The 24578-nt window shown below is 58.4% G+C and overlaps 1 protein-coding gene and 1 long non-coding RNA gene across 2 annotated transcripts; one reads left to right on the forward strand and one right to left on the reverse strand.

The window, feature by feature from the left end:
* Positions 1–7883: 7883 nt before the first annotated feature.
* NKX2-3 (NK2 homeobox 3) lies at positions 7884–10391 on the reverse strand. The gene is made up of 2 exons (XM_074545060.1): positions 9597–10391; positions 7884–8935 (listed from the first exon to the last, which is right to left on the reverse strand). The coding sequence occupies exons 1-2, from the start codon at positions 9937–9939 to the stop codon at positions 8295–8297; spliced, it is 984 nt and encodes a 327-aa protein (XP_074401161.1). The 5' UTR covers positions 9940–10391; the 3' UTR covers positions 7884–8294.
* LOC141729691 (uncharacterized) lies at positions 10326–14721 on the forward strand. The gene is made up of 4 exons (XR_012581120.1): positions 10326–10428; positions 11318–11372; positions 13898–14116; positions 14218–14721. It is a non-coding gene; the product is annotated as an uncharacterized LOC141729691 (long non-coding RNA).
* The last annotated feature ends 9857 nt before the right edge of the window (positions 14722–24578 follow it).

Consider the following 24578-nt stretch of genomic DNA (forward strand, 5'->3'; position numbering starts at 1 on the left):
GGAAATGCATTCACAGCTGTGATATGTGCTGCCAGTGGGTATCTGGGTCGGATCAGAGCTGCTCCAGAGGATCTGCTGGTCTGAGCTGCCCAGAAGACTGCTGGAGTGGGATGTGGTGAGGACAGAGGGGATTTCCTGTGGCTGGAAAAGCTGCTGGGAGAGCAAGGAGGATGTGCTGCCCTCAGGGGCTTTGGCTCCCCCATGGCTTGATGAAAGGGACTCCTGCACTTCAGGGCTGGGTGCTTGACACCCTGCCCAAGCCCCTGCCCAGCCCTGCATCCACCTTTCCCTTACACATCTCTCTTGCCCTGGTTCCTCGAGGTGGTAAGGGAGGCTGAATGACCACCTGTGGGATTTTTGATGGCTGCCTGACAGGTCTGGGTGTCCCTGGCACAGAGCAGCCACAGCCACTGCTCTGCAGCCTGGGTCCTCCTGTTGTGTGCTGTGCCCATCCTCTGCTCCCTGGCACGGGCAGCAAGCTCCTGGTCCCTGCTTTTCCTGCACAAGCAGAAGGGTGAGAAACTCCTTGAAAATACAAAAGCTGCAGGAGGTCAGGAAATTGACATTTTCCCACTATTTCAGGAGCTGAGACTTTAAGAAATAGTCTGAGTACTGCAAGTTTGGCAGCCCTGCAGCTCCTCCGCCCAAGAGGGAGAAGCGGAGATGGCTGGGAGAGACCAGAGCAGGATCGCGTTGGAGGGCAGGGCATTGGACAGGAGTGTGCAGAGGATGGCTACAAGGGGCTTTGCCAGGACAGGTCTGTGCCCAGGAGCTGAATGAAAGCTGTTGGCAGCAGAGCTGCAGCTTTGCCTTTAGCCCTCACCATGCACTGGGGCAATGGCAAACCCCATGGAGGGACAGGCATAAACAGACTGGGGCTGGGGGAAGATCCACACTGTTAAATCCATCAGCTGCTGGAAGAAGCGCTATAAATGTCAGTGGATGAAGGCATGATTGAAAGTGTCTCTAGGATGTTTTCCAGGAATAACAACCCACAGAAGTGCTGGGGAGGGAGTGAGACCCCCAGGAACAGGGAGATGATAAGTCAGCACAGCCCAGAATGCTGCTGTGTGAGCACTTGGCCTAAAGCATTCCCCTGGCAGGGGCACAGCCTTGCTTCTCTCACACAGGGCGCTGTGCCAGCCTGCCCAGCAGCAGCTGGGTGTTTCACAGGGCAGGCAGCAGCAGCCCTGCAGGGAATGGCACTGCCTGCTCTGGGCTTGGCACTGCAGGGACAGTAGAGCTGCCGTGGGGATTCCCAGATATCCCTTGGGCCAGGCCACAGTGGACAGGAGAAATGTCCTGCTGCTGCCATGTCTGAGCTGAATGCCTGACACAAGCTAAGGCAGGCTGTGGCAGTTTGCTGCTGCTGCCCAGCTCTGCCAGGGTGGGGGTGTTCCCTTGCCAGCCAGACTGGTTCCTCTGGCACCTTTGGCATGGCGAGGTGCCTGGAGGCAATGGAGTTATTGGCTGGCTCAGCTGTGGCTGCTGCCTTTCCAAGGTCTGATAATGCCTCTCAGTGTGGGCACGCTGCTCTGGGTCTGTCCTATGGCCTCCTAGGTATTTGGCTGTGTCTCGAGGGAGATCTTTCCTCCTACAGCCTCTTCTGAGTAAAGAGACTATTTTTGGCTTTCCAGCAAGGAAGCAATGCTCAGCCCAGCAGAGTTTTGGAGACAATCCTTTTTCCTTTCACCTGCCTGCAGGATCCCCAGCCACATCCAGCACGGGCAGGGGTTTGCTGCCTTGCCCTCCTGTGTCCCCTTGAGCTCTGTCCTGATGTGTTCTGGGTGGGGAGAGCCCTGCAGCCCCTGACCAGGCAGACCAAGCGCCACTGGCCTGGCCCTGCTCCAGGTGACAGGTCTGGGGCTGTGCAATGGCACGAGCCCAAACTATTTCAGGCAGCCTGAAGCTGCTGTGCCAGGAGAGCTCAGGAGCCCCCAGCTGCCTTCCTGGGGTAACTGGAGATGGCTGCAGCCCTGCAGGGTGAGGGCAGAGCTGGGGTGAGGGAAGCTGGCGGCTGAGGGTTCATCTTACTCAGAGAAAGAAGGGGGGTTCTCTCCCGTGTCTGTCCTGTACCTTCAGCTGGGGCCAGTGGGCTCCTGAGCTGTGCCTGCCTTGGTGACCCCACACAGGCACCGGGGTCCCAGTGCGCAGAGGGTTTTGTCAGCCCAGCTCAGGGGCCAGAGCACTGCCCTGGAAGCCACATCCCTGTGCTCTGCCAGCACCCTGTGCTTTCCTGCCTCACAGCCCCTGTGCAGTGGGTGTCTGACAGCCCTGCTCGGTGGGAGGAGGTGGCTGGAGCCCATGGCAAGCACAGAGATGGGCTCCAGCCTCCCTGCAGCCCCAGCCCACCCCGGCTCTGGGATTCCTCAGGGCTGTGTCAGACCCCAATAAAGCTGTACAAGTTCTCATGACCTCCCGGCCTCGCAGCAGTGCTGAGCACAAGCACTGGGGCTCCTGGACACAGAGCAGACATTGCCTCTGGTGGGCTGGGAAAGCCCCTCCTGACCCACATCTCTGCCTGGCAGAGGCATCTCTGGGCTGGGCTGGTGCCAGCCTGCCTGGCTCTATCCAAGCATGGACAGCAATAGCCTGAAACGCTATCTCCCTTTCTAGGCAGGGAACATACCCTGAAAGGTAGAGCTGAGGCTGACAACCTTCTTTCCTGTCTACAGAGAACCACGAGGCTGGGCTGGGACAGCTCTGGGCATGTTTGCTCTGATGAGGTGAACACCCATGCTTTGTGCAGGCTTCTGTGTCCAATTCCCCCAGCAAGGGATGGCAAAGCGGCACCCTGGCTGGAACTGGGCTGTGGGCAGATGGCCTCTTGCACTGGGGAGGTGACAGAAGTGGGGAAGGAACTGCTCCTGGGCTGGATGGGAGTGGCACAGAGGTGGCAGCAGGAGTCACTCTTGGAAGCATGCTCACATGGGTGAGGTCAGCTCAGCTACGCTGTGACGCTGGGGCTTGGTCTGGGATCATCCTCAAAAGCAGCTGAAGCAATGGCTGTTCCAGGGGATTGCTGGAGGCTCCAGCATGTCAGCAGATAATGCACTGGCAGCCAGAGTCAGCCCCAGAGAAGGCCTGCAATGCCCCCCGGGGCAATACAGCTTCGGGACTGACATAGGAGACTCCTGGCACGGCTAGGTGGGTGCCAGGAGGAATGGAAATCCAAGCACCTTTGGATGTGCGTTAGACCTGAGCAGTGTCACCTGGAGCATTGCCAAGGGCTATAAAAAACGTGGGGAACTGGGCCAAAACTGGGCTGTGCCTCAGTGTGGGACACAGCTCCCTCTGGTGAGGATGCAGCTGCGGCAGGCACCGGGCGCTGGGCACCTACAGCCATCCTGTGTCCTTGGGCAGGAACTTGCAGGGAGAGGTCGCCAAGCAGTGTCAGGGCATCAGGAGTTTCAGGGGGGCTCCTGGAATTAGGTGAATTGCATCATTTTGGGGAAAAAACAAATCAGAGCTGAAAATCTGCTGGGTCTCACAGAGACTGGGTGATCGTGCTCACCTAAAGAAATCAGCAAAGCACTGCTCACCAGCAAGGGAGCCGCACGGTGGCTAGAGAAGGGAAGGGACACTGGCCTTGTCCCCAGCTCTCCCCTCGCGGCGGGGCACGGGTGGTGCCTTTGCAGCGTGCACAGCCCCGGTGGTGCTGCCCGGTGCAGCGGGGCTCCCGCGGGGCCCGGGATGCCGCAGGTGCCGCAGGGCTGTGCCGTGGGCACGAACCCGGCCCGATGTCCGCTCTGTCCCGCTGCCCCTCCCAGCGGGGACAGCGCACCCCGCCCCGAGGCTCTCCGAGCCTTGCAGGGGAACTCGGGCACCCCAAAGCGAGCCCAGCCCCGCTGCGGCAGCTCCGGGCGCGGGATGGCGGAGACATCACGGCGTCCGTCTGTCACCGCCTGTCCCCGGGCGCTGGCCGATAGATGGCAGTGCCGTATCTCGCTTGGGGACAGGCCCCGAGAGCAAGTGTCCCTGTCCCTGTGGGCAGCCCGGGGGACCGGAGCATGCCGGGCAGCACCCGGGACCCCGCTGGCCCCGCACCGCCCGCCTGCAGCAGCCCCGGCGCGAAGAAGGCTCGTCCCGGGAAGCGTCTGTGGGTTTTATTTATTGCCTAGGCGGGAGACAGTGGCGTCATGTCACCGGGAAGGGCTCTGGCAGGACACAGGGGCAGCTCTGACCTCCAGCAGCACTCCGTTCTGGAGGGGACAAAGATTCAGCCCCCTCTGTGGACAGGTCACCTGGATCCTTGGTTGAATCAGAGTGAATCCTTCGCGGGTCACCTGGATCCCTACTGGCAGCACTGTCCCTGATCTCACCACTGCAGGAACCTGAGGAATCAGCTGGAACATGCAGGTGCCGTCACCCTGCTCAGCCAGGTGCAGTCATCTTGTGATGCAGTGACTCAGGCACGCAGGGAAGGCGGCTCCTGCCCCTCGTGCTGCAGCCGTGTGGTGGGAGAAAGCCTCGCTGGAGGCTCCACAGCACAACTAACAATGTTTTAATTACCTGATCCATGGCTGGCAACAGTTTTCTTGGCACTGGAGAGTTCTTATGTGACAAGCCCATATTGCCGTTGCCAGGAGGAGCTTCCAGCATCTCCAGCACCGGAGGGCTTCGCAGAGCCCCAGTGGCCAAGCAGCCTCGGCAGCTCCCAGCTCAGGGGCTGGGGTGGCTGCAGTGGGAAGCTCTGCAGAGCAGGAGCTGACACTCAAAGGAGCAAGAGCTGGGCACCGCACTAGCAAACAGCTGGGTCCCAGGCTCCCAACACAGGCAGCAGGAGGCGTCACTGACCAGGCTGGAGTAGATTGGAGCAGGACTCAGTGATGCCTGCCCAGATCCACAAGCAGCCTGAGCAGCCTCACTGGGAGCAGGCATCTCCCTCTGCACCCGGGTGAGCTCCTTGCTGATGGCTGCAGGTGTGTGGTGGGGACAGAAGGATGAAGGATGAGAGGGGGAGGGATGACCTCAGGAGTAGGGAGGGAGAGAGGAAGGGAAAAAAGGTGTCAGGAAGGAGAGGAAACCAGAGCACATCTGCGGTGCTGCAGAAGGAACAGCACTAGTTCTGTGTGATCCTGAGCATGATGGAAAGGCCACAGAAAACCTGCAATAACTGGGCTTTGGATGGACCCTCCCTAGGAGCCACTGCATGAGACAAGTTCTGCTGATGAGCTCCTCCTTGAACACGAAACTTGAGTAAAAAGCACAGCTGGAGCCTGCACACAGAGTGGGTCTGAGGCCTGGGGGTTAAAATCTAGCTGCCCCAAAAGTCCCTCCTTTCCTTTAAATCAGTGCACTTAGAGAATCTCATTCCTGTTTGAAAACAATCAGCACCTTCACAGCTTGATTCCCAAATAGCAGTAAATCCCTCAGTCAACCAGGAGGAAACACACGCCCTCTGCCCCTTGTCCATGGCCATCATCGTCCCTCCCTCCCTGATGTCCCTCAGGCCATGGCACCACCATGGTGCAGCAGGACCATGCCGAAGGAATTCCCTCCAGAGATCTCCCTGTGGCCCTCACCCCGCTGCAGGCACCCTGCTCCGGCCTGGGCTGTGGGGGACAGGGCGCATCAGGGGCGGGTGCTGCCTCCAGCACAGCCACGCAGCAACTTCCCTCCATTGTGTCTCCCCTCCCCGGGCAGCCGCTCCCATCTGCAATCTCCCACCATCTCCCTCCCACTGGCCTCTGCTGGCTGTTCCTCCTCTTTGGAGCGTTCCACTTCCGCCACCCTGCTCTGGGCCCTCCATTACCGCCGTCTCTTTGTGCGGCTCTGTCCTCCCCAGCAGCTCCGGAGCTTTGGGCGAGGCTATGCAGAGGGGTCCCTCCCACTAACCCCTTGCCCTTCCTCCAGTCTGAGCTGGTGGGACAGCTGGGATCTGTCCCAGGAATGGGGCTTGCTATGGTGGACATCTAGAACCTTCCAGCGCCATGAGACATCAGCCTGCGGTCAGGCCTCTCAGAATCCCCGACTGGGAGCTGTTCCAGCTCCGTGGAGGCACAGAGGGGTCAGGGTTGTGACCAGGCACCAGCTGAGAGTGCTCTGCCGCAGCTGGGTACTGTTGGTGCTGGATCATGCTGGTACTGCCTCACCTCTTGCCACACATCCGTGAGGTCCCTTGGTGTCCTTTTGCTTTACAGAACAGTCTGTGCTCTAGAGACTGTGACTACAGACCTGGGCAGCGTGTCCCATGCTGGGGCTCTGATCTCAGCCAGAGCCTCTGGGTGCTGCTGAGATGCAGTGGATTTCTCATCAGCTGCCATGTACTTTGAAGGGATGTGTTAAGCTGGGAACTCCTCTTACACACCCAGATTTTGGAGGAGCTTCTATTGTGGTTACGGTTCCTCTGGCTTGCATGCTGAAGTATGAACTCACACGAGTCCCCTATTTTTGCAGACAACAGTCTGGCAGAACATGGAGGAAAATGCAACTCCTTCCTATGGCAGAGACAAATCTCTCCAGCCTGACTGCTGCTGTGAAGAAAGCGCATTACCTTTGTTCTTGGCTATCCTGTTTCTACCCACGAGACCACAGGGCCTTAACCACTCATCTCTGAAAGCCAAAAGCAGGGCCTGGGCTTCCTCTCCTGCGACACCTTACTGCCATCCAGCAAACAATCAGCTGGGCGTGCCGCATCCTCTCCCAGCGCCGGCCCCGCGAAGCCTGCTGGCCTCGGGCGGCTCGGGGGACAGCGGGGTGCCGTGCCGTGCCGTGCCGAGCCAGGCTGGCAGCCGGGGCCTGCGGGTTCCCACTCTGTCCCCACAGTGGAAAGAATTTCTCCGGTTCCTTTCAAACAGCAAACCCCGAAGGTGCACGTTTAGTTTGAATGGTGGGAATGTGCAGCTTAAACCCGGTGTCAGTAACGTCAGCGGTGTTACCTGCTGCTTCTGCGAGGGCAGAGCCGGTCCTCTGCTTGGGACACAGGGACTGTCACGCAACACACATGGGGAGCTCATGGGGAGGACACGATGGGTAGCGCTGGGTCAGGGGGGTGGCATAGGCAGCCCCCCTGGTCTGCGTCCGTCGCGCCGGTTCCAAGAAGGCTCCGCTGGAAAGAACTTGGGAGAGCCAGGGTGGCCGCCGGGCAGATGTGCGGGACGGCACGGGAGAGCTCCCGGCGCCTTCGGTCCCCCAGCCGCCCGCGGTGCCCCGCACGGCCGCCGCTGCCGCGCTGCTCTGCGGGTGTCCGGCCCATCCCGGCGGGGCTCGGCAGGAGCCGCACGGCAGCGGCAGCGCGGCCGCCACCGCCCCGAGAGCGCCTCGGTGGCGAGAGCGGGACCGGGCGGCCCGGGACGGGGCAGGCGGCAGGCGACCCCGCGGCCGGTCCCGTGGGGCTCGGGGGCCTCGGCCGCCCCCTCCCCCTGCGATCGAGCGAAATGGCTGAACATGTAGCAATAATGACCCGGCATTCAGGCTGCCCGGCCCGGCCGGCCCTAATCAGCGGCCCGCGGACCCCCCTCCTCTTCCCCTGCGCTCCCAGAATGGGGAACAAAACCCAGCACGTTTCTGCAGCCCCCGCGCATAAAGCGCCGGGCCTGGGCCTCAGTGGGGGGCAAAGCGGCCCGTCAATCTCGGCGCCGGGGCCCCTTTGTCCCTCGCCTCCCTGCCACACCTTTTGTTCCCGAATCCAATAAGCGCCTATTCCCGCTACCTTCCTCGGCGGCTCCTTTCAGCGCCGGCCCGTCGGCCACAATGGGCCCGGCTCTGAGCTACGCGGCCCCATTCAGCGCCCTTGGCACGCTCACAAGCCGGCCGGGCCGCCCTGCCCCGCGGGCACGACGCGGCGACCGCCCCGCCGCCGGGCACGGGCCCCGGCCCCTCCGCCGGGCACCGGCCGCTGGACGAAGGAGGATCGGGCGGCGAGTATTGCACCTGGTTTATTGACTGACTGGGCGAGCTGGCGCTGGCAGTGACCGATACAGAGTAGATAGAGGAGCCGCGGCACTAGCGGGCCCCGCCGTCGGCTTTTTACAAGCAAAGCTGCTCCGCTGGCGCGGCGCGATCGGCTCCGGCCCGCCCGGCCCGCCCGGCCGTCGCGGCGGCTCCGCGGGGCGGCGGCGCTTCGCTGCGGGTTCGCGCGGCCTCGTCCCGCCGCCGCTCCGCTCCGTCCGTCGCCGGCCCCGCACCGATGCTCGCGGGAGCGCCGGGGTCCCGCCGCGCCGTCCCGCCGCCGCCGCCGCCTCCGGTCCAGGGCGCGTGGCGCGCAGCCGGGCTGCGGTGCGGGTGCTAACGGGGCCGCGGAGCCGCCGGGCCGTCCTGTCGGTCCGCTCCCGACCCTCAGTGCGTGCGGGCTACCAGGCCCGAATGCCCTGCAGTGCGCCCTGGCCGCAGGAAGGCCCCGCCGCCGGCTGGTGCAGCGGCTGGCCGCCGCCGCTGAAACCGCCGAGGCCGCCCACGTTCACGAAGGGGCTGGCGGCCGCCGCCGGGCTGCAGGCGGCTTGCATGGACGCGCCGCCGGTGCCCGCCGGGTAGGTGCAGCCGTAGCCGGGGTTGTAGGAGGCTGCGTTGCCGTAGCCGTAGGCGGGGAAGCCATTGTAGGAGTAGGGCCCGTTGTACGCCGAGCTGTAGCCCTGCGACCCGCCGAGGCACGGCTTGCCGTCACGGACCAGCACGGGCACGGCCACCCTGCGCGGCGGCGGCGGGGCCGCGGGGCCGCCCAGCTCCAGCGACTTGTCCTGCCGCTGCCGCTTGCACTTGTAGCGCCGGTTCTGGAACCAGATCTTCACCTGCGTGGAGGTGAGCTTGAGGCTGCTGGCCAGGTGCTCCCGCTCGGGCGCCGACAGGTAACGCTGCTGCTTGAACCGGCGCTCCAGCTCGAAGACTTGTGCCTGGGAGAAGAGTACGCGCGGCTTCCTCCGGCTCCGCTGCTTCGGCCTCTCCGTCTCCTCCGCCTTCTCCGCTGCGTCCAGCGGCTTCTTCAGGACGCAGCTCTCTGTACGGGGCAACACAGGTCACGGGTGCGCCTGGCCGACGCCGGGCGCTCGCTGCTCCCGGCGGGCCCCACCGGCGGATGAGGGCTCCGCGCCCGGCCGGCCCCGCGCCGCTACGCGCCCGTCGGGGCACCGCGGTGCGGGCGGGGAGGCAGCGCTAGGACCGGCCGTCTCCGGCACCGCCTGTGTTTGCGAGGGCTCGATTCGGGCTGCGGGGCCGGGCACGTTCCCGCACCTCCGGGGCAGCTGCGGCGTTACCGCTGCGGCACCGCGAGGAGAGCTCCAGGCCGCGCCGCGCACAGCGCCGGGCACCTGCTCCGCCGCCGGGCTCCGCCGCAGAGGGTGCGGATTGGGCCTAACCCGACCCGTTCCTTCCCCTCCGCTACCGAAATTGCAGAGCCCGGGCCTGATCCGACACCTACGGACTGGGGCCATGCGGAGGCACTACCCAGGGAGGAGGCGAGCGAGGCGCGGAGGAGGGCGGTGGTAGCCCCCGACGTGCCTGTCACAGCCCGACATGGCCAAGGGACGTGGGGCAGGCTACAGGGACCTGGGCTTCGCGGGGCGATGCCCGAGGGCTGGGAACGCACCGCGGGAAGGCAGCGCGGGGCCCGTCCCGGCGGGGCGGTGCAGTGCGGGGAGCGCGGCGGAGCCGATACTCACTTGGGTCTCGGACCGCCGGGTCCAGCTCTTCTCCCGGCCCGGGAGCCTCGCAGGAGCTGCGCAGCACGGCGTGAACGTAGTTGTCGGCGGAGATCCGCGCGTCCGCCTGGCTGCCGGGCGCTGCCATGGGGCTCAGGTAGGAGAGCTTTTCCTCCTCCTCTTCCTCCTCGCCGTCGGAGAAGCGGGCGCCGTCGGCGGCCGCCAGCAGGCAGGCAGCGGGGTGGAAGTGGTGCTCCAGGTGATGCGGGAGCTGGGCCCCATAGTGCGGGTCCTGCTGCTGCTCCAGGTTGAGGATGTCTTTGACAGAGAAGGGTGTGGAGGTGACGGGGCTCGGTAACATCATCGGGGCAGCGCAAGCGGCCAGGCAGTCCCGCGGGCCCGGCGGCGCTCGGGCGGCTGCTCGGCGGGGAGCGCCGCGCCCGGGGCGGGGGGAGCAGGCAGCGCCGAGAGACGAGGGGCCGCGCCTGCTTCTGTCTAAGTTGCCTCCATTAGCTCGGCGCTGGGGGTCTGCGTTTTGTTACAGCTTCTGCAGGGACAGCCAAAGGCTCGGGAGCCTCCTCTGCCCCGGGCCGGCACGTCACGGCAAGGAGGGGCCGGGGGCGGCCTCACCATTGGAGAGAGGGGGAGGCAGAGCCGGCCCCCTGCCCGGCTCCGGCCGCCCGGCCAGAAATAGCAATGTATTAAGGCTGCACTCGGGGAGGCTGCTTTCCCGCAGAGCGCCCCGCCGGCCCGGCACCCGCCCGGCGGGCGCGGGGACGGTGCGCCGGGGTCGGGGTGCCCGCAGAGAGCCGCGGCAGCCGCCGCCGCGCCCCCCAGTGCTAAGCACGTGTAGGTAGGTAGGGACCCCCGCCCGGGCGCGCCCCGCTGGCCCCTGCCCGCACACGGCTCGGTCCGGCCCCGGCAGGGACCGACATGTGCGGCCCCGCCAGCCCGGCCTCCCGCCCCACCAGCACGGCCCCGCAAGTGCCTCCCGCGGCCCAGGGCGCGTAGCGGAGGGGAGGTTCAGGCGCCTCCGCCACACCGCACCCCTCCCGCAGCCGACGGCGACCCCGCCGTCCCGGACGGGCCGTAGCCATGCGACGTACACGTAGCCGACCCATCCTCATCCCCCTGCACCTCCGGTCCCTTCGCCGGTGTCCCCGCAAATACCCCCGCGATCGGCCAGTCTGCAGGCCGGCCCAGCTCGCCGCAGCCGGTGCGGCACTCGTTCGCACAGGGGAAAGCACGCTTCGCCCGCCGGATCGGGCCCCGCAGCCCGCGACCGCCGGGCCCAGTCGGGGCGGACCGGGCCGGGCCGGGTGGGCAGCCCGGGACCGCGGTAACGCGGGGCTAAGTGGGGAGCGCGGTACCGCGATCATCTGTGTTTCCTTTCGTTGTTTTTCGTTTTCTTTCGTTTCGTTTCGTTTTCTTTCGTTTCTCCCACGGGTAACGGGCGGCCAGCGGCTCCGCGGAGCCACCTCGCCGCCGAGGCGGCGGGTGACGCACCGAATGAGCCTGCCGAGCTCTTCCGCACTGAGAAGTTCCCGGGCACAGGACTTCGCCGGGCACCGGCCGAGCCCCGCGGTGATGTGGGGGTGCCGCGGCCCCCCGGCGCTACCCGGGGCTCCCGGACTTTTGCACGGGCTCGGGGCTGCCGCGGCGCGGGGAGCGGGCGTACCGAGGGAGGGCAGGGGGTCTTTGGTGAGATTTTTCGTTGTGATTAAAATCCTGCTGCCCCGCAGGGCTTGGATCGGCGACGAGGGGAGGCCACCGGAGCCGGGCGCGTACGCCGGGCAGGTGAGTGTCCCGGTGCCGGGGCTTCGCGGGGCCTTCCCGGGAGTTTCTCTCGTGTTGTTAACGTCCGGCGGCTCCACTGTTTAGCGGCTCTGTCGGTGCCCTCGTATCTACGTCTTTCTGCACGCCCCAGAGACGTATTTACTAGGGCGCAGCCCGGGACAGGAGCCCGAGTGCCGCGCACTTCGCCGCAGCTCATGTGCTGCCGGTCCCGCGGCGCGGCCGGTTCCCGTTCCCCCGGCGCACCGGACCGCTGCCACCACGCAGCTTCAAACCCCTCGCCATATAAATATGACGATTCGGTCTCTTCTCGCCGCTCCCCGTGGGAGACGCCTTCCTGCGGTCCGGACGGTGGACGGGGAAGGGCGTCCGCAGTCAGCAGGCCTGACTGGGGCCCGACTCTGACCCGCGCCGCCCGTGCGCAGAGAAGCTCGGCATTGCGTCGCTGCCGGGACTCCGAAAATAATTAGTAACAATTAGCTCCTTATCTGTGTTACACATCCGCCACCGTCCCGGGCCACTCCCGCCCGCCTCGGGGCCCCGGGCCCGGGAAGGTGCAGGCGCGGGGCCCGCTGGCAGCGCGGCGAGCTGCCGGGCTCTGCACAGCGCGGCGCTGCCCGGGAGCTCCCCTGCGGTCGAGCTTCCCGGCGGGGAGAGCAGCGTCAAGGGCTGCTGCCCTCGGTGGTGGGGGCTATAAGAACTGCCGGGCCACCGCCGGTGTCCGCCTGCCCGTCCGTGTGCGGGAGCAGCAGCCGCCGTGCCGAGGGCCGCACCCTGGCAGTGTCTGACTCGTGTGGCGCCATCGCGCTCAGGGATCCCGGACGGGCCGATCGCCGGGTGCGGCCTGCGGGCTCTGGGAGCCTGGGTCGGACAGAAAAGGGCGCATCGGGATTTCTCCCCGGTGGTACGAGTGGTTCCCCCGCTGGGACCCACTCATTTTATGCTGCTGCCGGCCACACGGACTGCTCGGGGAGCCCGCGCCCGACGGAGGGAGCAAGCCGCGGCCGGGCCTTCTCTGGGCCTCACCCTCCGCCAGTCTCCCGGTGCAGTAACTGCGCCCGCGCTTTCCCCCCATGCCAGCATGCCCCCGTTAGTGGAGGCGGATCGGTGGTGAGTTCCCGGCTGGAAAAGCCGGGCAAGCGGAGCCCGACCATGCCCGTGCCGAGGCGGCTGGCGCCGAGGAGCATGGCCGGACCGGGGCGAGCGGTGCGGAGGTACAGAATCCAGGGGGAGGAAGGAGCAGGGCAGCCCGGTACCTGCCGGCGGGTCTCAGCCCGGGTTGCGGCTGCAGGGCTTTCCCAAGCCGGCTGGGCTGGGGTCACCGGGCTATTAATGGTTATTTTATTTATATCATTAGCGGCGTCCCCTGAGCTCTGTTTACAGCAGGGCCTTGTTGTCCCGGCCGCTCCTGCGCTCTGTTTAGACAGGGGATTATTGTAATGGATGGAACTCGCCGTGCGGATGCTGCAGCGGAGCCAAGAGAGCCAAGAGCCTCCCCCCGGGCCCGGGGAGCGAGCAGCAGCCCCGCTGCAGCCGCGCACACCGCGGCGGGCGGGCGAGGGAGCGAGCAGCCCGCTGTCGCCCGAGGGCCCGGCCGCAGGCAGCCCGGTAGCAGCGGCCGCGCCCGGGGGTCTCGCTCGGGGCGATGCTATCAGCACCGGGGCTGCTAATTGCTCCATTAGTCTTGCGGGTGCGGAGTGCTGGAGCCGGCCCCGCGCTAATGGCCGTAAACAAACAAACACGTTAATCCGGCCCTGTCTCCAGTCCCCGTGCTCGGGGAGCCAGCAGGGCACGGCGGCGGAAGGCGCAGGGCGGGCGGCACCCACCTGCCCGCCGCCCCGGGAGCCCGGCGGCCCGCGGGCTGGGGCCGCAGCCGGAGCGGACCCGCGCCGCCGGGAGCTGCCCCCCGCGCCCGGCTCTATTTACACAGAGCCTGCCCTTGTGTAAACGCTGCGCGCCGTGGTTTATCTCAGGGCCCGTCTGGTTCTCGTTCTCTGTCAGCAGCGCCCCGTGAAGGATGGCCCTTTCCCAGGAGTTCGGTCCTGATTTATGTGAGAACCGCAGCGCGCCGGGGACGCCCCCGCACGGCGGGGCCGGCGACGCGGCGCGGAGAGGCGGCGGGTCCCGGGACAGCGACCCGCCGCCGGGGCTGCCGCTGGGGCCGTCCCGTGCAGCCCGCACCGGCTCCGCACGGCTCGGTCACCTGCCGGCAGCGGACCCGCGGTCCGGTCCTGTCCGGCCGGGCCCGGCAAGGTACGGCGCGGCGCTCCGCCGTCTCCGGGGTCCGGGTCTCCCCGCACACAGCCTCGGCGCCCCTCTCGGTGCCCAGCGGGCGCGCCCTGAGGGGCTCCGTGAGGAGCACACACGGGGCGGCTCCGCCGCAGCTCCCAACCCTCACTCACTCCCTGAGTGCGCCCACCTGGTCACCGCGCCCGGGGGAAAGGATGGCGTTTATCCCTGCCCTGCCACCTGCACAGGAATGGCTCTTTTTCACAACTTTGAAAATAAACATTATCTGTATTCCTTAGGAGAGGAGAGGGCTTCTGCAGGCAGTGGAGCCAGGTCCAGACAGAGGATGCAGCATGCTCACCCAACAACAGGCTGGCTCCGTGTCCTCACTGCTGTGTCCCGTCTGTGCCCAGGCAGTGCCTGCACCATCCTGTTCACTCAGGTCTGCCACTTCACACCTGCCTGCATCTCTCCAAATCCTCAGAACAGCTGGCTTGGTTTGGCCAAGAACCACCCAAGTAATGCCCATTTTATTGAGAAATACATCATTGCAAATATCTGCTTTTCTTCAGTATTTTTTTTCTCCATTGACATTGGCTGATTTACTTTTGCTTCACAGTTCTTGCGGGGATGCATGGCTTGGAAATACATCCCGAAACAAAGCCTCAGTGGAAAATAAATGTGTTTTCTAAAGGTCAGAATCAGACTCTAACATCCTACACATATATTTTTAAGGTGGGAGGTTGGTTTGAGAGATACCACTAGCTGTGTGAAACATTCAGTGTTCAGCACTTTGAGGGATAGGAGCAGCAAATGCAAAGGTGCAGCCCATTGCAGCAAGGGGAGCTCGGTAGGCTTGGACACCAAAGGGGAGGTTGCCCTTGATTTCAGTGCCAGATGGGCCTCTGAAACTGAGGCTGACATGCTGAGCTTGGTGAGAGCCACCTTGCAGGAGCAGGTAAAGGTCATCCTTCATCTAAGGCAATGCAGGATAGGAAATGCCAGTGCCAAGGACCCCCTCTTGCCTGCTTTTATTTGGCATCTCTTGTGCACAAAGGATATCCAGGCTTCACAAAGCTACCCTGCTGCATAACAGCCCAATGACTAGGGACGTGCAAAGAGTAGCAGAACACCTCTTCCTCTGGCTTAGAAGCTGTCATAAATCACAGTTACTGACCATGTGATGAGAGGGTCCCTGTGTAGCTGAAGGAGGACACTGCTGCAGGCACACGTACACCTCCCTGTTGGTGGAGCACACCCCACAGCCTTTCTGGGAGTACCTTTGCTCCGTGTCTCAGAAGCCATTGCTGTGTGTTTGTGTTGGTGAAGTTGAGAAGCTGAGCTGAAATTCATCCTTCAGCAGAGGCCCAGCACGAGGCTTGCTCACCGCTCGCATCCCCAGGCCTGCGTACCACTTGCATCCCATAGCACTTAAGTGGAGCCTAAGTGGACCCTGGGCCTTGTGCTGGCGACCTGCCCAGTGCTGGATTTCAGCTCCGAGCCCAGGCCTGCCGCTCTGATTCATGCACGAAATCCCGCTGAGGTCAGCGGGTTTCATCCTGCTCCCACCACAGCCCGCGGGACAGTTCACACGAGAGTGGCAGGGTCGGGCTCTGTGTTTGCGTGTGCCACAGAAAATGGAACAATTAAGATTAAACCAATTAAATTTTAACAGGTCTGGAAAGCGTTTTATTACCTAATAAACTGGAGGGATTAACTATGTCAGGCTTTGCTGTGTGTGTGCTGGTGCAGAGGTTCCTTGCTGTCCGCAGCACTTGGTGTTCCTCCGGGCTGGAGACCTCCCTGCACTGCTGCTGCTGGCAAACATGGGCTGGGAATGCAGCTGCATGCTGCATCCTGCTCCTGTCCAGCTCTCTCCCCCAAAGCATTCTGGGTGCAATGCTTTTCTGAGCCCAAGCAAAGCATTTTCTAGAAAAATTTGCAAATTATATGGTGGCTATTTCTGTGGCTTCCTTCAAGGAGAGGGAAGCCCTCATGCTTCTGTACAGACGTGCTGGTGAGGAGCGAGTGGCTGGGCTGGCTCTGTGCAAGGTGGTGACAGATGTCTCATCTTGGAAACGGAGCTGATAAGTTACTCTTGTTTAGGGCATCTGCCTGGCAGCCAGTCCCCACTTCTCTCCCTGCTTAATCAAGATTCCTCCGGCTGTTCCCATGCAGATGAAGCCATCCTGGCCATGGCTACCCCGGAGCTGGCAAAATTGTAAAAAAAAGGGTACACAGCTCTGGGTTTGCAGAGTGGTTTCAGGGAAATTGAGCTGAAAAAGGATGCAGGAATTTGCTTTAGCAGAAATTATGCTGCAACCTTGGCTGAGCGCATACACAGGGAGGTGCACAGACCTCTGTGTGGTGGCATTCCTCAACTTTGCTGGCATTTGTCTGTAGGGCTGTCATTTGCTCTGAGGGGCACCCACAGCCAGTGGCTGTTGCACTGTTTCATCTTCCCAAATGTGATTTGAGGCTGACCAGCTCAGGAGGATTGGACACAAATATCCTCTGTCATGCAACAACCTGCACTTGGGGGCTGGGGAAGCTCGTAATTTCTGTCTCTTCTGGGTAAATATGAGTCAAAAGCCTGACAGGCTCAGCCCAAAGACATTTTGCACTATCCTTCCAGAGGCCACAGCAGGCCAGCTTCCAATGCTCTGGTGGGTTTTCTCTGGAAGTAGAAAGGTTGCTGTGGCTGGAGACTGCGGCATGTTCAGTGGCAGTGAAGGCAAACTGCTCCCTGACTGATTACCATGCCTGGAAAGGTTAAAGGCAGAGCATGTGCTTGGCCTGCACATGTCTAATAAATACCCATTCTTTTGTTTTCCTTTGAAATACTTTTTGTATTTAGCCATGGCTGCTCATGTGGTTCCCTCCTGAGCCCAGATCCTCACCAGCAGCCACTGTACAAATAGGGCAGCCCGTGTCCTGCACACGGGAAGGCAGGTAGGAGAGTTGGAAGCTTCTGTTAATAGTTTATCTCTGAGTCCGCCTAATGAATTATCCTGGCAATTACTGTGCAGAAATTGTTAGTGTATCCTGATGATTCAGAACTTTCTAACAACAACTCTGGACTAAACTATAAACTGTTTTTCTATCTTGGAGTGGAGACTTGAGAGAGGACTCCTAATTGTTCTCATCCCCTCCGGGGCCATAGCTGGATTATCCCACACAGGCTTCTCTGCAAACTTGTTTTTAGTCTATCAGTGGGCCCTTTGCCAGACCAAAGAGATGGGGAACTGTTTTCCAGATTTAAATCCCTCCCCTCTACCCTTCCACTCCACTTACACCTCTGAGGAAGAGCATGGATTAGAAAGGATTTGCCCTCATGGGGCTTTAGTTTGGGTTTGTGAAGATCTGTCCTTAAAAGCATTGCCTTTTTTGTTTTATCCCTGTGTAAATCTGACTCCCAGCTTTACGCAGGGAACAGGCAGAAGTGAAGTGCTGTGTTGTTCAGAGAGTAGACATCTCCCATTTCTTTTGAAATACCTGCCTTTAAATGGCATTTCCTCTTGGAGACAATGGCTTAACATGAAGGACAAGCAGGTGGGGATGGACATGGGTGGTGTTCCAGGAGCAGGACATGGTTGGACCCCTCCTGCTGCAGTTGCTGTGCTTCAGCCATGCATACAAGAGGCTGGATGGCTCAAAGGCTCAGCCAGGATATGTCCCTGTGCCAGCACTGACAGGACAACCTGGATCTCTTGATATGGTTCGTGTCTTGTCCCTGTGCTGTTGATATCCCAGCACACTGGAGACCATGGGTATCCAAGCATGTCTGGGATCCTCTCCCCAGGGCCCATCCTGGTGCTCTCCCCCAGGATCCATCCTGCACTGTGAATGACCTCTGCAGGGATGCTGTGTCAGGCCAGCAGTTTGCAGGCACTGGGGCCATAGCAAAGGTGGTGGGGAGTTCACATGGGGCCAAAGTAATTCTTCCCTTCCCTCTCTGGGGTGGCAAAAGGCCACACCACTGGCCATGCCCTGTCCCGCTGGAAGCACTGACGCCTGTCTGGCTGCCAGGACACCCTGCCAGCCCCATCCCAGGCACATTTCCTGCGCCCAGCAGTGGCCAGCGGGCTCTGTGCCGCATCCCAGGGACGCCTGGGCCCAGGCTCCCTTCTCCAAACATCCCTCCCACCGTGCACCCGTGGTACCCCCGCGCTCACCCACGTCCGCCCCGCGCACCCGCCCTTGCTGACGGTGGGGAAAGTAGGAGCCGTGTCCTTGTGCTGACCTTCATCTGACCTTCCAGTAACGCTCGAGAAACCCTCTGAAAGGCTTTCTCATTGTGCAGCCCCAGAGTTTCCAGGGAATTAGTCAGCAGGCTGGAATTGTGCTCTGTGTATGTGACCCCCCCTTATCCCCCCCTCCTGCCTCTCCCATCCCTGGAGCCGGACCGGTCCAAGAGATATGTTGCCAGGGTGACAGCGAGGTGTGATGGATGGACAGAGAGTGGCTGTGGAGTGGCAGGGCCGCTGGTCAGTAACCCAGGGCTGTGTTTATAAGAAGGAAGAGGCTGTTTCCTGGAGCTAACATAATGCAGCTCTAAAAAAGGCAGGGGAAATACATCATGCGAGGGGAGCGCGGCCCGGGGAGGGGAGGGCCACGGGGAGCTCAGCACCACAGCAAACCTCCAGGTCAAGGTGCCTTTGACAGGGGCCTTTTTTATAGGCCATTTGCGTGAGAGTTCGCTGCTGTTTCTCTGCAGCCCTGACAGTGGCTCAAGGCCCAGCCGGGGCTTGGGGAGGGTCTAATCTAAACTCGCCGATTTCCAGCCCTTCTCCTGCAGGACCCGCTGATTTATTTGGAAAATAAATAATCGACACTGACTATTGTTTTGTGTCTGTGGAGTGACAGTCCCCCGCCCTCGCTGTGGGGCTGTGCCCTACCCCACAGCGGACACTGGAGGAGCAGGGAGCTGTGGAAGGACCCTGTTGCTCAGAGAGAGAGGGCCTGAGGTCACTGCTTCCATCGGCCCCCACCTCACCATGCCCGGGAAGGGGCGATTCCTGGGGCCATGGTCCCTGCATGGGCGGGCACCTGGGGCATCACTCACTGTGCTCATTGTGCTGGACTCAGAGCTGGGGCAGCGGTGACCAACTGGAAAGGCAAGGGAATGTCCCACCCTTCTTTCCAAATGCTAGCTGTGGCACTTTTACTCCCTTTAGCTGCACTGCAGGTGTGTGAGGCTCTCGTGCCCAGCACTGGCATCTCCCCCAGGGTGGAGCCAGGGTGTCTGCAGCCCCACACACCTGCTACTGCCACAGCAGTGGGGTCATCCCCATGGCTTGTGTCACCTCTGAGCCCTGCAGCCACGCTCCCCCTAATGTCACCCCTTCTACTGGATGATCTGGTTGCAGGAGAAGCTGCTGCTCCTGGTGCAGACAAGAGATTCCACTCCCCAGCCAGCAATGTGAGAGCTGAATCCCCAAGGTGGTTGGGACCCCAGGGCCTTAATCATCAAGACTAATCAGAAAGCAGCAGCCCAAAAAACAGACCCTGATTTTTCCCTACCACAAAAAAAAAAAAACCCAAAAAGTCGAAAACCAAACCAAACCAACAAACAAACAAAACAAAATCCAAAACACAAAAACAAAACCAAAAAACCCAACTAAAGCATTTCAGAAAAAAATCTTCACATAAAAAAAAAAGATAATTTTGCTATAGGTCCCACCATTTTCTGAGTAGGCATAATTGTTTCTACTGCAGCTGAAAAACTATTTAAATGTTGATAATTTTTTTTTCTTTCTTCTTTTACTTTTATTGTTACAACTTTTTGATGGCTGAGGAAGCGATAATTGCATTTAAGGTTTTTCCTTTTTTCTTTTACAAGAATGCTAAAATTTCTTAAAGCTTGGAGTAGGGAATAAAGGATCAAAAAAGAGGAGGAAATCCAGCATGAATGTCAGCCATCATAAAGCAGCTTCAGGGCAGCAGAAAAAAGAGGACAAGGAAAACCTGGAAACACAATGTTTTCAAATTTTGAACAGATTTCTGCTTTAGAAAACTGAAAGGAAAAAATCAGTTCAAAATATCCCATTGAAAAGTTAAATTAAATTGTTTTCCATAGAATAGTTGTCAATCTACTTATTTTTGAGCTAGAAAATTTTAATCAATTTTTTTACAGTATAAGTTTAAGTTTTATAATTTCTTTTCTACATAATTATTAATAATTCTGCCCCAATATGATAATAAAAATCATAAATTTACATTTTTTCTGGTGAATACATGGGTTTGGTCATGTCTTCACTAGTGTGAGAGTAATTTTTAAGTGGAGTTTTATTTTTGGCTGAGGTTTTTGCTTGTCTCTTTTTTCACTGGAGAAGTGTTCTGTCTTTGATGCTTTCATACTTCCTCCACTCTAATTCATGCAAATACTGCCACATGCCCAAATTCCTCAATGAGTTCAATATTTATCAGCAAATAATTATTTTTCAACCCAGTCTGTTCACTGTCTAAAGCCACTTTCTAAATAAGTATTTGATGAGTATTTGTATATTTAGTGTTTGCATTGTTCTAAGTGACTTTCAACATCAGATTCTCTCACCCACTTTCCCTTCAAATTAGCACATTCACAGGCACTTTTATATGAATTTGTGTTTGCCTCAGATTTTATAAGGCTGTGTTTGGATGATTTGTAAAAAACCACCCAATCCATATTTTGGAGTTATTTGGTTTTGTCTGACATATCCGTCACAGTGCAGGGAAAGGCAATCCATACTTCTGGAATCCCTTTTGCTGGCTCTCTGGGGCAGCGCTGCCTGTCCAGGGGCAGTTGGATCCCACTGGTCCCCAAGCAGCCCCATCCCCACTGCACGGACGTCTAAGATCCGCTGTGAGCATGGGCTGTTTTGTTTTTAAAACCACTCTTTACTATCCTTTTCATGCCCAGTTCTTGTTGGATGTGTGTCGGCCCTCTGTGGCACCCCGGGACACGCTCTGTCCAGGGAGGAAGCAGTGCTGGGGAGGGGCAGAGGGGGCTTGTCTTTCCAGCACTGCAGATTAAGGCCGCCTGGTTCCTCTGCAAGCCTCCCCAGGTGGCCATGATATTTCTAAAGGACTTGTCCCTGTGCCGCAGTAAGCTCATTAGCTAATTCCCTGATTACGCAGCATCAACTGAAGCCTGCGTGTTTAGGCTGCCAGGGAGCCCCTCTCACCTTTCTCCTCTCCCTTCCTCGTTACCCCCTTCCCTTTGTTTCAGCTAACAACGTGGGCTTTTAAAAGTGCCCTTGGGCCATTTGCAGTGCAGACTCCTTCCTGCCTGGCTGGTCCCAGTGTCGGGGCACCCGCAGGGAGGGACAGGGGTGGCTGCGGGCAGGACCCCACTCCCCATGGCAGCCAAGTGCTCTTGCCTCTGCCCAAGCAGCTCTTTGGGCCTGTTCACCTTCCCGTGCCAACCCCAGGCAAAGGCACTGAGAGCCTGATGGAGGCAAACCGAGGCATGGGGAGGTTCCTGGGAAGAAGGCTGTGGCATGAAACAGCCATGGTGGCACGCTGCTCTTTGCATAGTCACCCTGGGATTTGAGAGGGTCTGTGAGCTCTTGCCCCTTGCACCTGAACCGAGACCTGTCGAATTCTCACCTGGGGGTGGGGAGCCAGAGCTTGTGGGGCCAAGCCTTTTGGCCTCAAGAATGGAGAGCCTGAGGACCCTCTTCCCTCATCCCTGCTCCTGGAGAGGCCCGGTCACAACCCCAGCCTGGGGAAGAGGGATGGATGGGCAGCCCACCCTCTTCCTTCTGGGGGCCACGCTCCGCAAAATCCACCTCGCGCCGGCGCTTTCCGGCCCTCTGTGAGAATGTACAGTTTGTGGCTCCTTCATTGACTTTGAAGAATGTCCCTTTATTCACAATGTTATTTCCTTTAATCACTGTGAGGTTGCAGGAAATCTTCTTGGAAAATTGTCTCAGATTGGCTGGAATTACTGTACTGTTGCAGGGATGGAAAAGTCACTTGAACTTGTTTTCATTTTACCCTAAAAAGTCACTGTCCCCAGAAGGTTCAGATGAATTTGGATAAACATGTGAGTTCTGAGGATGTAGTTGTTGAGTATTTCTTTTCCCTCCCTTTTTTTTTTCCCAAATGAATCTTTGTGGCTTTCCAAGTTCCTGAGTTTTACTCAAGACTAGGGGTGCAGAAGTAAAGGGAAAAGGGACCTTTGACATAAACAGATCATAAACAGACTGAAGACAGGCAAATACATCATTAAGTGACACAACACAAGAGCAGGGATAATGAAACAGTAAGTGACAGCTTTGGCCATCAGCTAAGAGCTGAATCAACCAAATTTTCTACCTGAGGATTTCCGTGCTGCCTGACATAGGAAAGACAAGATGTGCTAAATCTTGACTTTCACAGGAGTTTAGTCCCATTTCCACATGACATTCTTGAATTCTTGTGAGTAGTGGAGAAATGTGATCTAGGTGAGTGTGTGGCTACATGAGGACACAGCTGACTGGGAAAAGGTATTGAAAGGGCAGTTTCCCATGCTCAGCCCTCAGACAGGGCCTGGTCTTGGTTTAGGGGTAGTCGGTGCTTTCATCAGTGATTTTCACCTGCAGCACCAGTCTGCAAGAATGATTTTCTTGAGAAGGTGAAGAACCTGAAATAAACCTGCTGATAAGAACAAATATAAGGCTCTTCTGTGATTTGGGAAAAATCAACATTGCAGACACTAGCTGGGGAATGAGTGAGGTTGCTCTGTGGGAAAGTAGCTGGAGATGACAGTGGGTCGTGCAGGGAGCGTGAGACAGCAGCAGCCCAAGTGAGAAGAGCAAAATCAGACCAGGACATATGAACAAGGTGTTTGTAAGACACCTGATGTGATCCTGCTGCATTTAAAGAGTGTCAGACTCAGCACTGAATCCCACTTGGGGCTCAGCGTTTCAAGTTGCCGCTCTTGGAGAAGGCCCAGGGAAGAACAAGATCAGAAATTCAGAAAACATGACATACTGGAGAAGGCTGAAGGGTAGCTTAGTATCACAACACAAAGACTACAGGGAAAAAAGATAAAAGTCTTTAAATGCATAAAGCCCTGCTACAAAGTATGAGATAATGGGCTATTGCTTGTTTTCAGGTGGGTAGAAGAAGCCATAGACTCACCCTGCAATGACTGCGGTAAAAGGGATTAAAACTTGTTTTTCCTGGGACCCGTCGTCACCACTAGAGGCTTCTTTTAGGAAGAGTTGAGACAAAAGCTTCACCAGGAAGGGTTTGATTTGTTTGGGGGCAGGCAGACAGGCTAGGTGACCTTTCAAGGGCCTTCCAGGCTTATTTTTTATAATTCTGTGAACACAGATACTAAAAAAAAGGAAGGTAATTTTGCCTGTGGCCAGTCTATTCAGGACTGGTCCTTGCCAGGTGTGTTTTGCTTCAGCTGTGAAGGTTTCCATTAGGTTGTTGTTGGTTTGTGGTTTTGGTTTTGTTTTTTTTTGGGGGGGGGGCAGTTATTGTGGGGTTTTTTTGTGGCTTTTGCTGTTGTTGTTGTTGGTTTTTTTCCTTTGGTTTGGCTTTTTTTTTGGTTGATTGGTTGGGGTTTTTTTTGAGTTTTGGGGTTTTTTGATATTTTAGTTTATTTTTTGTTATTTTATTTGGTATTATTAGTTTGGATTTTTTTGGTATTTACTCCTAACTTTTTTTTTTTCCCCTATCCAAATTTTCCCCTGTTTCTGTACATCTCTCTGACCCTACTTTTCCTGGAATGGTCATATGCCTTGTGTGATTCCCCGAAGCTCTGCACAGAAAGGCCATTTCTTCCTAATCCAATGTGCCACATGTGTAATACACAGCATCCAGGAGCATCCTGGGGCAGTCTCTCATGAATTCACTGCTGACAGACTCGTGGTGTTCCAAGCTCGTGCCTCACTCTTGGTCTCAGCCCTGTCTCAAGGCCCCTGCAGGTCGTCTGTGGGCTGGGTGTTTTTGTGTTTTTAAAACAAGAGCAACAACTGTTGTCCCCCTCCATCTGTGGGTTTGCAGATGTCAACTGTCCAGTGTTTACACGGAGCTTGTGCAATGGGAGTTTTTCTGTGTGCATTAGTAACACGAGGTATTTTTGCTCACGATGTTTAAGATCAGAGTTAGTCATTAGATCACCTATGCTGATCTACCCGACTGCCTTGTCTTGTTACCCTTTCTGGATCCAAATAACCTGGGGTTTCACTAATGCACAAAAGCATCAGGTCTGGAGGAGCAAGGGAGTTCATGGTTTGGTCTTATTTAATCCCTGACGGTTAATCCACCAGCTAATCAGCATTGCTCAGCAAATGTATGTCGTATTTCTTATGCAGGGTTGTCTGGCTTTTAATTTCCAACCATTGATTCTTGTTCTGCCTTTTTTGGCTAGAATAAAAAGATGTTAGCACATGGTATTTTCTTACTATGAGAGTACTTGTGCATAGCAGTCAAATTTCTTGAGCTTTTTTAAGAAGAAAACAGGTTGAGCTTGATTCTGTCACTGTGGGGTGCATTCTCCTGCAACTGTGGCTTTTCTGTGCCTGTTTTCTGCACTCTCTCTCATTTCACATAATAATTTTGGCCTCAGGGACTCTGGCAGTACAGCCTGCTGGTTGGGCCTTGATCCGCTCAATTTTGGAAATGTCTGAAGACGCAGATTCCATCACTTCATTCAGTTTTCAAGCCACCTTGTGTCTTTCCCCTTCCAGCCCATGCCTCCCCACTCTGTCTGCAGGATGCTGTGGGAAATATGGGGGGGTGGGAATCACATTTACATGTCTCACTTCATCTGTATCTTTTTAAAGTGGGGCACCAGGCTATTCACAGTATCTCAGTGTTAGCATCCCATGCTCTGCTGCACAGAGCACTGCCTCACAACTCCCATTTGCTGCACTCCCAGCTCTCATGCCCAGGACTGCATTTTATCATGTGGTCCCAGCACTGAGCTCACATCCAGTTGCTCACCCTCAGGACCCCAAACTAACCCCTGTCAGAGCCAGAGTCTTCTGTTAGCCCCTG

This window comes from Zonotrichia albicollis, chromosome 7, assembly GCF_047830755.1.
Source record: "Zonotrichia albicollis isolate bZonAlb1 chromosome 7, bZonAlb1.hap1, whole genome shotgun sequence".
Lineage (NCBI taxonomy): Eukaryota > Metazoa > Chordata > Aves > Passeriformes > Passerellidae > Zonotrichia > Zonotrichia albicollis.